This window comes from Sinohyriopsis cumingii, chromosome 18 (assembly GCF_028554795.1).
Source record: "Sinohyriopsis cumingii isolate HCF-2022 chromosome 18, ASM2855479v2, whole genome shotgun sequence".
NCBI classification, from domain to species: domain Eukaryota; kingdom Metazoa; phylum Mollusca; class Bivalvia; order Unionida; family Unionidae; genus Sinohyriopsis; species Sinohyriopsis cumingii.
In genome coordinates, this window is record NC_142978.1 from 75,770,344 (window position 1) to 75,786,729 (window position 16,386).

At 34.3% G+C, this 16,386-nt stretch overlaps 1 protein-coding gene across 2 annotated transcripts in view; it reads right to left on the bottom strand.

Moving 5' to 3' along the window:
* Nucleotides 1-16,386, bottom strand: part of LOC149777009 (tectonic-2-like) — a 44,997-nt gene that overhangs the window by 16,980 nt on the left and 11,631 nt on the right. For both annotated transcript variants that reach the window (XR_016416148.1, XM_089941758.1), the window contains exons 2-6: nt 13,074-13,180; nt 7,651-7,898; nt 5,060-5,973; nt 2,599-2,722; nt 1,377-1,481 (exon numbers count right to left, since the gene is read on the bottom strand). Coding sequence is in view for 1 of the 2 variants with exons in the window: in XM_089941758.1 (XP_089797884.1) it covers nt 1,377-1,481; nt 2,599-2,722; nt 5,060-5,973; nt 7,651-7,898; nt 13,074-13,180 (1,498 nt within the window). In the remaining variant the exon portion in view is untranslated. The remainder of the gene's footprint in view (nt 1-1,376; nt 1,482-2,598; nt 2,723-5,059; nt 5,974-7,650; nt 7,899-13,073; nt 13,181-16,386) is intronic.

Below are 16,386 nucleotides of genomic sequence, written 5' to 3' on the forward strand. Positions count from 1 at the left end.
ATAAATGTCTAAGGTATAGCATGAATAGATTAGCAACAGCATGTAATCACCCGCAAACCTCATCATATATATCGAATCCACAATACAAGTGATTCCACTGAAAATATGCACACACACACAGCTTGAAAATATTCAATAATTTTGTAACAGATCATATTGGTCTGAATTCAGTGGAAAAACATAGCACAATCATATAACGAATGATGAAGCACATTTACTTTTCAGTACGTTCCAAGTCGGTAAAAGTTAGTTTGCATTTTAAGCTGCCATTGGTAGCATTCGTAAGCATAAACTTTTTCCCTACAGAAAGGAAACTTTCATGACACAGTTAACGTGTTCCAGTCACGTTAGAAAATGCAAAAATCCATCAGATTCCATCACTTTTACTTAAGTTTGGTACTGACTTCCTCTGATGAAAAGTTCTTTGCTGTTATTGAAAGACTGTAGTTGGCTTTCATTGATGAAGGGTGCATGTGCTATTGAAGTCACCACTAAAGGACAGCTTTAGAGAACCAAACAAATGCCCATTTCTTATTGTGGCGGCAACATCAAATAATTGTATTGCATGATCGAGACTGGTATTTTTTCCATTTGCTGAGTATGTTTTCATAACAGTCGGTGCTTCAAAGGTAATCTGTTTCCTTTGAAATTTCAGCAAACTAGTTTATCTGGGTACATTTTTAAAAAGAAATTGTCTGTCATTTGGACTACTCTAGTTACTGTCCCTCCATGCCTACTGAATAAACCAATAAGCAAGATGTATTTTGTTTTTTTTTACATTTGTGGTAGCAGAATTTTATATCATGTTTGCGGCTTCCTTTCATGGGGCCTCTGCATTTCTCCACTCAAAACCAATAGTTGTATATACAAGTTTAAACAGCCAACAATGTCGCCAATAAAATAATATATCGCCAGATGGTATATATTTTGCCACTAATAAGGGGAGGAAAAAAATCACAATTTGCGACATTGGTTAAGCCCTGTGTGATCCTTGAATAAAATTTTTACATGTTATTTTTCATACTTTTAAGAAGAAAAAACAATTTTTTCGTCTACAAGAAAAATACATAAAAAATGTTGGGAGTCATGCCATGATTGTCTTGTACTCTTCATATGCGATCTCTTACCCAAAATGATAATACACTTTTTACATTTTGTTTTATACTTTTAAGAATATTTTTTTTTGTACAAGAAAAATACATGTATCTTAAATTTTGGGACCACACCATGACCGTGTTATAACTGAATTTGTGTTATAATGGACTGTGCTATAGCGGGGTCACACTGTATAAAAATGGGGCTCTTTTTTTTGTTTAAAAATAAAAAAATACTCACCTGCAGATTATAGACATGTCAAACACTTGGCATGGTCTTACCTGAAAACATCCACCCAGTAGTTTAAATTTTTGGGGTCATTGTATCCTCGTCTCCCTAGGACCGATGATGGCATCATCAAGTTCAATTTATTAATTATCACCTTCCTGCAATGACACAGACATGATCATGGTTTGAACACCATATAAACTGAGTCCAACTGCAAACAACATAGACCCTGATCTGCAATCACATAATGCACTAATCAGGATCTATATTGTTTGTTCTACTAATTGTCCAGATCTGCTGGTGCATTCTGCAAAATGCAGATTTGGGTCTATGCAGTCCCAATAATGATTCTTATATTTGAATGGTTGTTATTAACGTTATCAATCTCCAACCCTGAATATTATCAGGTCTACCCTTCATCAACTAGTACATGGATTGATAAATGAAATATTTAATGAACGGATGCAGAACATATCCTCAAAAAACAAGAGAAGCAAAACAAATATTCTTTACAATCTGCATTAAGTTTTAAAGAATTTTCATCTGCCTTTTCTTAAACATAATCTTATTTTCACAAAAGTATTAACTTTTCATAACTTTATATCAGCAACTGAATGATACAACTGAAAATTTCATTTCTGTGGTACTAAACTTTGCAGTTAATGCCTATTTAAAGGTTGTTACACTAAAATTAAGATGTTTAATGATAAAAAAGACACCATGTGTTCACTTACAGTTGTGCAGAAATTTGAATTTGACAAATTTTAGCAATGTGGGCCAAAGGAACGTGGAACTGATCAGGGTTTCCTCATGGATCATGGAATGAATAAATGGATGAATAAAGGGAAAACAGTCCTGTACTGAAGGATCTGATGATATACTTGTGATGTCAAAAATTGAGCTGTATAGATAAAAGATATCTCAACCAGTAAGATCACTATTCAGAATTAAAATAAAGGAATGCTATCCCCATTCATCAAAAAGTTTGCTGTGAAAAAATTATATATACAGTATTGTGCTGGTACATCACAATAAACATAATCATGTCAGAGTTTCATGAGAATTTCTGACAGTTTATTGTGGATATTACCGTCTCACTTTTGGGCTTGGACCAATCAAAAAGAACATTACATTTACATGAATTAGAAAACTTTGGTGATACAAATTCAGAAATGAGCACTGACAATATCATTCATGAACTGTATCTTTGTGACATGAAATCTGTGAATATTACAGGAAAATTATGTAAGTCAGCTCCATCTAGAATGAATTAACCTAAGAGTGTTACAGTTGGCAAGAGTTAAACTGTTGGCATTCAGGTACAGGCTGCAGCTGGTAGAAATGTCTTCTCCAAATAACAATCTCTTTTTCCCGGCATTAAGACAAAGTCCATCAGCTCCTAAAAGGAAAAAATAAACAGGTGAAGAAAAAAAAACTTTCTAATGAAAAGGCAAATAATTCTGATATTTTTGATAATGTACAAATGGCATTGATTTATTGATTCAGCATGCTGTTGTACTGCGAGAATGTTTTTTTTTTCTTTTTAAAACTGAGGTCACATAAAATGATACAAGAATGTCCAAGACACCTATACTAGTATCAGTTAATTACCATCTGACCAGCAGTCACGGTCAACACACTCCAACAGGTAAAGTCAATTTGTGTTCATTTTGGTTAAGACTCCCAACTTACACCTGTGGTCCACTGGAGCCCATATATACACAACACAATCAGCTGTTAATCAAAGGTCATATGTTTATCAGGATTCTAATTTTTCCCTATCTTTTTTCTCCAATTATTGCTCTCTCCATCAAGTAAGCATTCATGAGTGCAGTAAAACCTAACATTAAGACTGTTTTAGATGACCATCAGTCCTGATCTGCATTCTTGTATCAACATGTTGGTTAATGTGCAAACTTTTAAAGACAGGCCACCTTTCTTGAGACAATGCTTTTATTGGCAAAATGGGTGGTTTCCACTCAAGACAGGTTTCAGCATAGTAACCTGATGTAACATTGTAGTAGCTTTGTAAAATAAACAAAAAGAAAACAAAATTATATTTCTTTCATTAATATGAAAATATTCTTCTGAATATAATCTGCATCTTTGTTGAATCTTTGTTGAATATATATCATTAATATTAGCTCATTTATTTCAATGGGTATTAATTTCCATCAATTTATAAAATACTGTATTATCAGAAATTTTCATTGGGATCAATTTTCATGGATTTCGTTCTTGTTCTGAACCATGAATTTAAAGACCCAACAAAAAACTTAGCCATGTATAATGAGGACCCACACCAATTTTTTAACTGTGATTCTTTGGTAGATATTAACAAAGCTACTAGTATTTAATAAATTAATGTCAGTACTGTGGTAGGCAAAAAGTTCTACTACAAACACAAATAGAGACACAAAAAAAGTCATAATTTATAAACAAAGCCTGCAGAAACAACAGCAGGAAAAAACTGGCACACAATGACAATAAATTGGAGGCAATTATTTAACTTTGTTTATATCTTCGGTACAGTATGTCATATCTTTTACTTCAATTTTTACATACTACATATTTTTCCCATACAAGTATGTGCTTTCATACATTTAAAAGACTAGAAAGACGGCTGTCAAATCAGATTTATTTTAGTTAAATTTACATCATTCTAAATCATCATTTTAAAGAAATGTCATATGAACATACTAAGAATGAAACTTATTTTATGTTACTCCGATTCAAAGTTGAACATCCATACAGGAGATGACTGAAGATGCACATGAATTCTTGTTCACATAATCATATACTTGATTCCCCCTGCACTAGTAATAGTTCAATCCAATATCAACTTTCTTAACCTAGAGTAATGCTGAACTGCCACTGTAAAAGTCCATAGCGATTGATACTTTTTGTCTGGAATTTTTGTTAGGAAAATTAATGTGTAGATCACTAAAACATCATGATTGAATAAACTTTGTTTTAACTATATTTAAATTAAATTTTAAAAATAACATTATTTTTTAAACTTATATCAGTAAATGTGCTTACATGACCCATGTGACTTGTACTATAAGTAATGCCAAAAAACAATAATCTTAAAAACATGAGCAATTATACTTTTTCACTCTTGCAGTGTTATCCCAAGCCTGTTTTCGAAGACTGCGGCACCTGGTTTTACTTAGATAGCATCCTACCCTCTCTTCAGAGTGCCTTACTCTTCTCTGAAGGGAATTTCCATCTTAAATCTCATGAGGTTTAATAATGGCAAATAATAAAATTAGCATGTCCATTTTGAGCATCAATTTAGCGTCATTAACTTCTATTTTTCACTTGCAGTACAAATGTTATCTTAAATGCACCAGTAGCATAAAAATGCCCTTTTGTGCTTAAAAATGCTCTGACTAGCAACAAACACCTTGTCATGACTTGTGGTCTGCTTTGCTTTAACCTTTATTTGACTTTTTACCTTCAACAATTTGAATTTATCAAATGTTATATTAAAATCTGCTAATCTTCTGCTATGTCATCTTCATTTTTTGACATTTTTCTGAACTGTGCTAAGAGTCGTAGATAAGACTAGTGTAAACTGTGTTACCCTCATCAATAAAACAATTTTTTTTAAAATTACTATCATATTATTATTATTATTATTATTATTATTATTTTATTATTATTATTATTATTATTAATATTATTATTATTATTTTATTATTATTATTATTATTATTCATAGTAATCTTACCTGCGTTAAAAACTGTCATCCCTCGGCTGAGGTTTGTATTAACATACATAAAATATGGCGGGTCTGCTGAATTATTATATACTGGTGATCCACTAAAAACTGGCTCACCAAATTGATAGCCTGTGCGACCAGATCTTGGATAGGATCCGGATATGTTGTAAAAATTATCTGTAGTGCCATTCATTTCACCAGTGTAATTATGCACATACTGAACTTGGTATTTGGTTGTCACTGTATCACTTATGTTAATGTCTCCATAAATTATAACTGCATCCAATCTCTGAATTGTTCTCCCTTGCCATGTTATGGTGTACGTGACATCCAGTGCAGCATTTAAACAACTCCCTGAAACCAGAGTGGGGTTCACTAAAGTTGAGGGAATGAGTTGAGGTGGGATTAAAACTGGATCAGGTATGGCATTATAATCAGTACATTTATCATTCCCACAATAATCGATACATGAAGAGTTGGGGAGTGTTTCATTGGCAAATCTATATTCTTGACCTGGTACCACAACTTGGTTGAAACTCTGCCATGATTTTATATAACTTATACTGTTTACTAATTTGTAATAACTGACACGGGTTTCTGCTGCAGTTGTTTCAAACCCTGACACATAGAATGAGTTTGGTGTCGAATTTGATGAAGACTGTATGAAAAATCTAGCACTAAAGACAGACTCTGGGGAGCATAAAGCATTTGTCATTAGAAATGAACATGAAGAGTTTCGATCTGTGAGATACCGGACAGGTGCTGTGGTAAGACACTGGCCTGTCAGAGTCTTCTGTGGTAATGCAAGGATTCCGAATTTATTACCACTTGTTGATGGACTGATGGTTTTAACACTGATACCATACATGTAACCTTGAGTTCCATCTGGAGCAGTATCAAATAAACTTCTTTCCTCTGTCTCACTGAAGTATAAAAAAAAAGAAATTAATAATGGTAAAACCACTTTAAATCCCATAAATATATAGTCATGGATACCACTACATTTTTTTTCTTTTCATAACTATAGCTAATTAATATATTTGCACTTAATTTTAGATTTTGGCAAATGAGAAACAATTAGAACATGATTTAACATTATTATTTATTCTAATTTTGTGTTTTTATATATTGTTAAGAGACAGCCTTGTTGGAAGATATTGTTCCAAATATTTATAGGTTACTGCATTTGTATGGGAAAATATGAATGAGCTTTTTGGATGGAATACTGCACGACCTTGGGAGTTCATATTTTTCCATTCAAATCCAGTAACCTTTTTATTATATGCTAATTTTTTTATTCTACCTAAGGCTTAAATATATAAAGAAAATACACTGCAAGAAACAAAGTAAATGAATGTATGCCATATTCCAAACTAAATACACAAGTGCATATTTATCATTACACAACAACAACATTATTACTGCGCACATAACTCCGCCCATATAAATTTGAACTTAGTCGCATGCTCAGCATAACTTTCGAAAGAAAATGGCATGTCCTGTTAAAATTGAAATTTGGAGTCACATTGTGAATGAATGTTCATTACAACAACTTTTCCATTTCATCTGGAATGAATAGATTTTGGTATTTTATTTTATTCTACGAAATTTCGTGATTATGGACTGGATTTGTATGTGAAATTACACATGAAATACATGGGATTGAAGAAGCTAGTGAGAAGCATGTTGACATCTGCAAATGTGTTTCTGTTTCTGTCACTGAATTTGTTAAATCATAATGTGGGGAAAATATGAAGTCTTTCAACTGCAATTATCAAAAAGATGCTATGGAATTTAATGCTTATTCCATTTTGAGTGCAGAAAGGAAGATGTAATTGCACTTATCATCAAAATTACAGTACAATTTCGAAATGTGTAATCAAGATTGAGAACCTATGACATGGCTCATGTAATTCGGATTTGCAGAACTAAGCAAGTACATTTTGAGGAAATTCAGAAGGTAAAACTGTAAGTATATTTTTTTTTTTTGCCATTCTTATCACCAGCTAAAGAAGACAGCATATGACTTGTCACTTGTATGTTATTTGTAAGGACCTTATCTTGCATCTGTTGTATACTGTAGCTAGCCTAAATCCGAAACATTGTATCAACGCGGAATGTGCCAAAGTAGCTGGTATGTGGCAGTCCACGAAACATCTGTTTTAGTTCATTCAGAAACAAATTTAAACAACCACAATGTAAAGTGCCTCTTACACGAGTGTACATGATTTGTTTACAAATCAAAAGTGCTGGCATCTGCATCCATTGTTTGTTTACAATAGAAAGTAGTTCCTTTATGCATGTGAATGCTATATGTGTATTGGCGCGCGGGTTCAGTATCGGGTAATACTGCATGATTCTGACAAAGTAAAGTTAACGGGGAAAAAAATTAGCATATAATAATGCAGGATAAAACAGAATAAACTTTCATGTATCGCAATACAAAACTTATGGTAACCCCCACCCCTTATATACTGTATTGTACTGTACTGCACTCCAGAAACTTAGTGTTCACTTTTGTCTCTTAAGTTTTCATGTTTGATTAATCACTTCATATGACACAATTAAAAAAAAGCATTAGAACAGTACACTATAATCACCTGTATGAGTAAAAGAAAAGAGTACTCAATTTGGCTAGAAAAGCCTGCATCCCGGATTTCAAGGCCATTTGCCATTGGTAAAAGAAGCCTAGTAGTGCATTGGATTCAAAATGGACACACAGGATTGGGAACCAGTCTGCTTTATTGTAATCATTAGATTCACAGTGTGATGCCTTTACTGGAGCTTTCTGGCCTCCTTCTAATCCAGGTATACAAGTGAATGTCTGCTTCTCATCATCAGTACAACTCTACATATATAAAAAAATGTCAATAATTAGGGTATTCACTATTGATACTCCAATGTGTCTGGGGTGTGTGTCTGCGTCTGTGTGTATGTGTGTGGGTATGCATGCATGTAAGAATGCATGCATGCATGAACAGGGGAACCCCTCTATAACAATTCATTATCACATTAAATTTAGATATAACAGTTTTGTCATGATTCCTCACTTTCGTACCTTACATGTCCCTTATTTCTTGTCACTATTCAATATGTCAGTCAAGCTGACAAACAGATAAACCTAATTATTAACTTTTAGAAATAATTTTCTTATATAGCAATCATTCATTTTCTTCAAGCATGGGGCAACCTTAATTCAGATTATTATACAAATTGGCAAGTAGAAAAATTATTACTACATGTTTGACTTGCATTTTGTTTATTCCCTCACACCTCTGACACTAATAGATGCATTCATAAAGATTTTGATCATTCCTGCTTTATTGTAGTTCAGTACATCATGGCAGCTATAGATCCCAACTACCATATTATAGCAGGGTTGCCCACTTCAGACAATCAGTAAATGTTCAATCATTCTGCTTTAAAGTGGTTGGTACATAATGTAGTCGGCAGTTGTGGACCCCAATTACCATGTTGTAGCAGAGTTACCATAATCCTGGCTATACAGTGACAATTAAATTATATGTTGTAAAAAGGTTTAAAATCTTTTGGAAGATAAACCCTTCCAAAAAAGCATAAAAATATTTGCTCCTACGATATAAAACATAAATGAAATGGTATCAGAACTTCTTTAAAATGTACATAAAAATTAAACTAAAAACAATAAAATCCTTAAAATATAAGGTCAAACTTTATTATATAAATCAGTCTTTTAAAAACTCCATGATTTTCTCAAATGGAACATCATCACAAAGTTTAAAAGTTTACATCAAAAACCCATTCTGTCTCACAATGTGGAAAGTGGATACATTTGATAAAAATGTGTTCACTGCCAGTAGACACTGGCACTTACAGGACTTGAATTTAAATTTGTTGTACTATCTGCAATTTTTTCAACTGGAGAAAATATCAACTTGTACAATTTTATTTCCACTGACTACACTAACTTATTAACAGTTTTAACTGTAACTGCTATTAACAATTTGAAAAAAAATCTATGTATAGAGAGTGTTTCTTGATTATAGCTAATGGGCACATAAATATAAAGATCAAGCATACAATCTATAACAAAAATTCTGTAATAGAAATGACAAGAATAGCAAATCTAAACAAAATTGTATATCATACTGGTAGAACTTCTTACGAAAATTAATGGATTTTAAAAGCTAGTTACATTTGTACCGAAGCGTATTTTGGGATGCTGTTCTGAACATTAATATTGTAATGTAAATGGTTCTCACCTTCAGCAAACTAAAGAAAATGCCTGATCAGCACTTACTGAATATGATCCAGGTGTGCTGTCCAGTTAAGACTGCTGACCAGTCAGGTTGTGACTGCTACATAAAAGCATCATGAGTAGCCAGACCCTAGTACTGTTTTACAGAGTGATTGCAGGACATATACCTTATACAACAATAAAGGTTAAACATGAACATTAAAGGTAGTGGTATTCTTCAAAAAGAGTATTCTTGTTATACATTTTGTTGGCAATGGTGGCCAGAAATGGTCACTCCAATCTTTGACTATTCTTCACAAGTAAGTAGTGGCAAGTATAACTACTGGCACATCAGTTAATGTGTTGTATAGTTTTAGCTATGAGCTATAACAGGCACAATGATAGTAATGTGCTTTAACTGGCACAATGGTAGTACAGGTAGTGTTGTGGGTAATTTTAACAATGGTATTATTATTGGCATAATGGTAAGTTGGCAAAACAGGTAATGTGCTGTGTAGTTTTAGACATTGTGCTATTACTGGCCATATGGTAATACAGGTTGTGTGTTGTGTAGTTTTAGCCAATGTGGTATTACTGGCACAATGGCAATACAGGTAGTGGTTGTGTAGTTTGAGCCAATGTGCTATCACTGGCACAATGGTAATACAGGTAGTGTGTTGTGTAGTTTTAGCCAATGTGCTATTACTGGCCAAATGGTACTACAGGTAGAGCACTGAGTAGTTTTAGCCAATGTGCTATTACTGGCACAACGGCAATACAGGGAGCGTGATGGGTGGTACTGGTAAGCATGTTAGTATTGGTGAGCCAATGTGCTATTACTGGCACAATGGCAATACAGGTAGTGGTTGTGTAGTTTGAGCCAATGTGCTATTACTGGCACAATGGTAATACAAGTAGTGTGTTGTGTTGTTTTAACCAATGTGCTATTACTGGCCCAATGGTAATACAAGTAGTGTGTTGTGTAGTTTGAGCCAATGTGCTATTACTGGCCATATGGTAATACAGGTAGAGTGCTGTGTAGTTTTAACCAATGTGCTATTACTGGCACAATGGTAATACAGGTAGTTGGTTGTGTAGTTTGACCCAGTGTGCTGTTATTGGCACAATGGCAATACAGGTAGTGTATTGTGTAGTTTTAGCCAATGTGCTATTACTGGCACAATGGTAATACAGGTAGTGTGTTGTGTAGTTTGAACCAATGTGCTATTACTGGCACAATGGTAATACAAGTAGTGTGTTGTGTAGTTTGAGCCAATGTGCTATTACAGGCCATATGGTAATACAGGTAGAGTGCTGTGTAGTTTTAACCAATGTGCTATTACTGGCACAATGGTAATACAGATAGTGTGTTGTGTAGTTTGAGCCAATGTGCTATTACTGGCACAATGGTAATACAGATAGTGTGTTGTGTAGTTTGAGCCAATGTGCTATTACTGGCACAATGGTAATACAGGTAGTGTGTTGTGTAGTTTGAACCAATGTGCTATTACTGGCACAATGGTAATACAGATAGTGTGTTGTGTAGTTTGAGCCAATGTGCTATTACTGGCACAATGGTAATACAGATAGTGTGTTGTGTAGTTTGAGCCAATGTGCTATTACTGGTACAATGGTAATACAGGTAGTGTGTTGTGTAGTTTTAGCCAATGCGCTATTACTGGCACAATGGTAATACAGATAGTGTGTTGTGTAGTTTGAGCCAATGTATTATTACTGGCACAATGGTAATACAGATAGTGTGTTGTGTAGTTTGAGCCAATGTGCTATTACTGGCCCAATGGTAATACAGGTAGTGTGTTGTGTAGTTTTAGCCAATGCGCTATTACTGACACAATGGCAATAAAGGTAGTGTGATAGGTGGTACTGTTAAGCATGTTAGTATTGGTAAAATATTAAATAAAACTGTAGTGCAGTTGGTAATGTTGCCTCCATGGTATTATGGTAGTGTGTCTACACTTGCATGAATGGGCTACACTCTCTATGTAAAGATTCACCTGGAATTTTACAAGCAGCACAGCATTATTTTCATTTGATCTCAATAAATGTACTGTATTAAAATCAAATTTTAGTTTCTTTTTATTTACTGTACAAAATATTTGTTACTATCAAGAGACACAACAACAACGGAGTCAGACAGGGCTAGAGTGAACCCCATTATATATATTGAATACAGATTGAAGTCTTGTCACTATACATATAAACCTTTATAATATCATTACGATGTAGCACTAAATAAATCAAGATCACACACATCCAACGTGACATTTTTCAGCCATGAGAGGTTCATAAATAATCTGCCCCACCTGACTTAACAAGAACATATTATGGACAACCATTTTCACTTCAGGGGAGATCAGGATATTATCAAACCATCCAAGATTACTATCAGAACAAGTCATCAGCATAGATATGTTAATAGATTTTACCTCAGTGAAGAAAATATCAGAAAAATATTTCCATATTTATAAACAAAATTGTTTTGCACGAAATAGATATCCTACTCCCCCTAGAAAATATAATGCTTGTGCCCTAGTCCACTGCTTATTTATCTGTCGGTACTGTACATGTATGGCCACTGTATTCAGCTACATGCTAAACAGTCTACCTCACTATAAATGGAATCATTGCCAAAGCTGGCTTTGTTTCACTTTTGGATTAATACGTATATAATTTGCTGAGTTTACATACTTTAAGGAGTTTTACTAACAATTTCCTGCATATTCCTGGAAAACTTTGCAATCACAGAAAGATCTGAAGGCTTGAATCTCAACTTGCATTTACCACAATTAACTATGCATGTATGTCAGCATTAAATCTGAGCCCAGTGTATGCACTCTGGTCAGGGCTCACCCATTAGGAGGTAAGCATGGGTCTGACACATGACTGTGTCCTATACATGAGCAACATAGTACCCCCTCATCTATGCAATTTGTTCCACATAAAAGGTGCTGCTCTTCAATGATGGGTTTGATGTTTGAAACTTGTTTGTGGAGTTTTCATTCCAGCCACTTTGCTGTTAGGTACTCCACAACTTGCCAATTTATATAATATTTAAAGACACTATGTGGAATCTTCCATGCAGAAATAGGTGAGCATACGAAAGCTTGGGATGCTTTATTTGTTCTTAATACCAATGTGACTAGGTAGACAAGGATATATATAGCATTTTCTAGATTTTATAAACCAATTATGTTCCTGCAAGACATGGGATGTTAATGGGTTGTCAAAATCAAGGGTTTTGGCAAGTCTTTCAATGTGCAAAGGGAATAAATGATGAAATTTGTTTTGGAAATGTTTTGACACAGATTAAAGATTTGATCCTGCCTTTAATTTCTGTTGTTAACAATGGATGTTTTATCCAGTAGGTAGCTTGAGATGGGGTGTTGCAACATAGCTTGAGATGGAGTGTTGCAATAGCAGCACAGCTGTAACCACCTTTCTGAACCATCTGTATACAAGAATATATAGGCACAAAAGAAGGCTTTACTTCAAATGAATCTATGCTAAAATAAAAGAACATTTGACTTTTGGAATAAGATTGGTGATCATCTCTATAGCAGAATACTGATACTACTAACAAATTCATAAAGTGTATCCTTAAATTAAATTTTTACTTCTAATATTATCAGACGTGAATCACTATACATAACTAAAACATGATTGGCCTTGCTCAAAATATTATTACAGTGAATGCTTCAATGAAATGTTGACAATTACAAGAACATGAAACCTCTGTATAGTTTATGAAATCTACCACAAATGGACAAGAAGACCTTAAATTCTTACCGCATCACAACAGCAGCCTATATCACATTTTCCAGCTGTAAGATCACATGGACAGGGTGCCACCTCCTGAAAGGCTGGGTTAGTTACAACTGTTTCTGTAGCATTATCTGTTGAGTAAAAGTTACAAGTCTTGTAACAACATTAAATAAAAAAATTAATATTTTAGAATAATAAACAAAATGTATAAAGACATTTTGTACATCTGGGCATTCTGAAGTGATCTAGTCTTACAATATATTCATGAAGATTTTGACAGTATATTGCAGTAATGCCCATATTATACACTTGCATAATGTTCCAAAGTTGAAAAGGTATTTTGAAGGTCTTTTTTTATTTTAAACTATTCAACATGCTCAAGGAGATCATTTATGTATAACATTTTATGTGAGGTGGTCCTAGTAAAGCAGTATGCAAACAATATTTTTTTATGTACTGAAAAACCTGCCTACAACTCACTTTTCTTGGAATCCAGCAAGTATAGACAAGTCATGAAAGTGTTGATCTTGCAATTACGTTAAGGTTATTTTCCCACATACTGCAGTTATTTGGCCAATGTGCCTTCTTGTTTCCATATGTTGATATTATTTGGTCAACTGGGCTTAAGAATTCCACACACTGAAATTATCTGGACAACTGGCCTTAATATTTGTTTCATATTAGCTCTTTGCTTGAACAACTGAAGCAGCTGCTGCACAGAGCTAGTTGAGGTACACATATTCTTGATTCTCGTGTGTGTGTGTGTGTGTGTGTGCGTGTGTGTAAATTGAATTTTTAATGTAGATTTAACAATTTTTCTATATTGCTATGATGTCTGCAGTGTGACAGTTTATTGTGATGTCAAGCACTGGAGAATCATGCCACAGGCATGTAGCATGACGTCCCACCCAGTTACATTCTCCTGACACCAGGCCAACAGTCCTAACACTAACTCTTAATGCTGAACACTAGGTGAGGCAGCTGCTGGTACCATTTTTATAAAATAAGTCTTTGGTAAGACTCGGCTGGGGTTTTGAACCCACTACCTCCTACATCCAAGGTGGACACTTTAACGACTTTGGCCAATGAAGCGGTGATTCTCATGAGTAAATTTTTTGTTAATGTAGCAAGCAATAAGAAACTGGATTAGAATTTTAACATTCTTAGCTTTTTGCACTTGTAATTGAAATAATAACATTTCATTTAGTAACTAGCTACTGCCTGTCCTAGGATGGGAGTGATAAATGAAAGTTTCAAGATAAAAATTATAAAAAAGTATTTTAAAAAAATGACAAAAAATGGGGATGAGTGAGTTAAAAAAAAGTTTCAACATAAAAATATAAAAAAAGTAAAATAAAATTGGGATGCTGCCATGAGTTTCAAACTTGCGACCTTTGGTTTGGCAGGCATGACACACGGAAAGATAAATGTGGGTGTTTGTAAGATTGAACATTTTAGGAAAATACTTCTCAAATCATATTAATACCAAATTTAGAGTTCTCCATTTAAAATACATATAAACAATAAATGATGACTTATTTAAATTGTTACAGCTGCTAATAATCACTCTTACAATGGTAGATAAAGCACCTCTAAGCAAGTACATGAATCACATGATGTGATCTCACATTGTACCTAAATTTGATCCCAACAGTTTTATTTTTTGTCTGCATCTTCTAAAAGATTCATTTTGAAACATTCAGAATTCGGGAAACCTTGTTCATACAGTAGTCCCTAACACTTCCTTTCATAGTGTCATCTTGCTCGATATCAAAATCATATATTTTAACTATTCTGTCACCCTCATCAGAGACCACCCTTTATAAAGGCCACATACTTACTGCTTAAGTGGTAGCCTTAGGGGACAACTGTATACTGGGGTTAACTGGGTAGTTTTGAAAATGTTTGCTTAAATTTCTTCAATATCTGGTTGCCATCCTCAACCACCTATTTTTAGTCATCATAAGATGGTCACTACAACGAAGTGCACAATTAGATTTTTTTACTGAGTGGGGGTTGGAGAGGGCTAATGTCTCTTTTAACACATTATTAGTTATGTCATTCTGAGGAAATGGGAGCTAGGTGCACTTCCCAAGGACACAAAGCAAGGTTCATTCGAGGCTTTGCCTTTGCACCAATGTCCATTATATTCATCTGGCATGGGCAAGTTCCATCTATGGTGCCCACAGGGCCAAGAAAATAAAGATAAAGGATCATTATGGATGAGTTTACACTGAACTGGGAGTACCAAAAGCATACCAGATTGAGTGTGCTCATGGTCAATGAAGCAAAGGGCAATCAATTTCATTGGCTGACAGAAATTTCTTGCTGATTTTGATTGGCTTAGACAACAAGAACACAAGCTCCATGACCATTATTGAAACTATAAAGAAGAAAAGATCAAATCTTTCGTGAAACACTGCTTCATTCATTTTCATAGTAGTTTAATGGGAGGAAAAAAACCCAAATACAATCAAATGACCAAAATAAATTACAGAGGAGAATGGTTACTTGAGCATAATTAAAAAATTCCACTGTGGAACTCCACTGAGAGAAATGACTGCTAATGATCACATGGGTTCAGGTTGTGGATTTATATTTTTCAACAATAAATGTTCATTGTTTCAGCAAATCATATTTCGAATTTTGAATCATTCATTGTTGAGTCAGAATATTGCAAGGTTTGCAACAATTGTCAACTAAAATAATGACTGTAACGGTGGACATGGCTTTATAGCAGGCAAGGAAACTATAAAACTGTCTGTAGTCTGACTCGACAAAACAGTAATCAAAGTAAAGAGTGCAGAAAAGTGAATGTAGTAGAAATAATAAATCCAGGGTGAGAGTGCCAGTGATAATCATATGTGTTTGAACTTCTTTTGTACATATGATGCAGATGAGGCTATCTGTGACCTTTTCTTAAAAAATTACCCCCATTTTGAAAAGGTAGGGGCCATTGGGTCACACTTTTTCCTATTCTCAAAAGAACACTAAGGGCAGCTGACCTAGATTATGAATCTTTTAAAAGTTGCAAATTTACTTCCCCAGGTACCCAAACGCTCAACAAGAAAATACTATTGAAAATACAGCCATCTCTTGTCACAAAACTGGGAAAATGAGATCAGCACTCATGATGCCAAAACTAACATCAGGAGATGTTCATCTGAATCCTGGACCAAATAATAAATCTGTTCCCTTGCTAGTGTGTGTGAATGTAGTATTGTCACAAGAGAGCTCATCATAGGCTCCCAAAGATAAGTTACTTCTCCTTCAAGGTTGAACAGAGAAATGTGACAGACTCTCAGGGAGACTCGATGAATTTTGATCACGATATCCA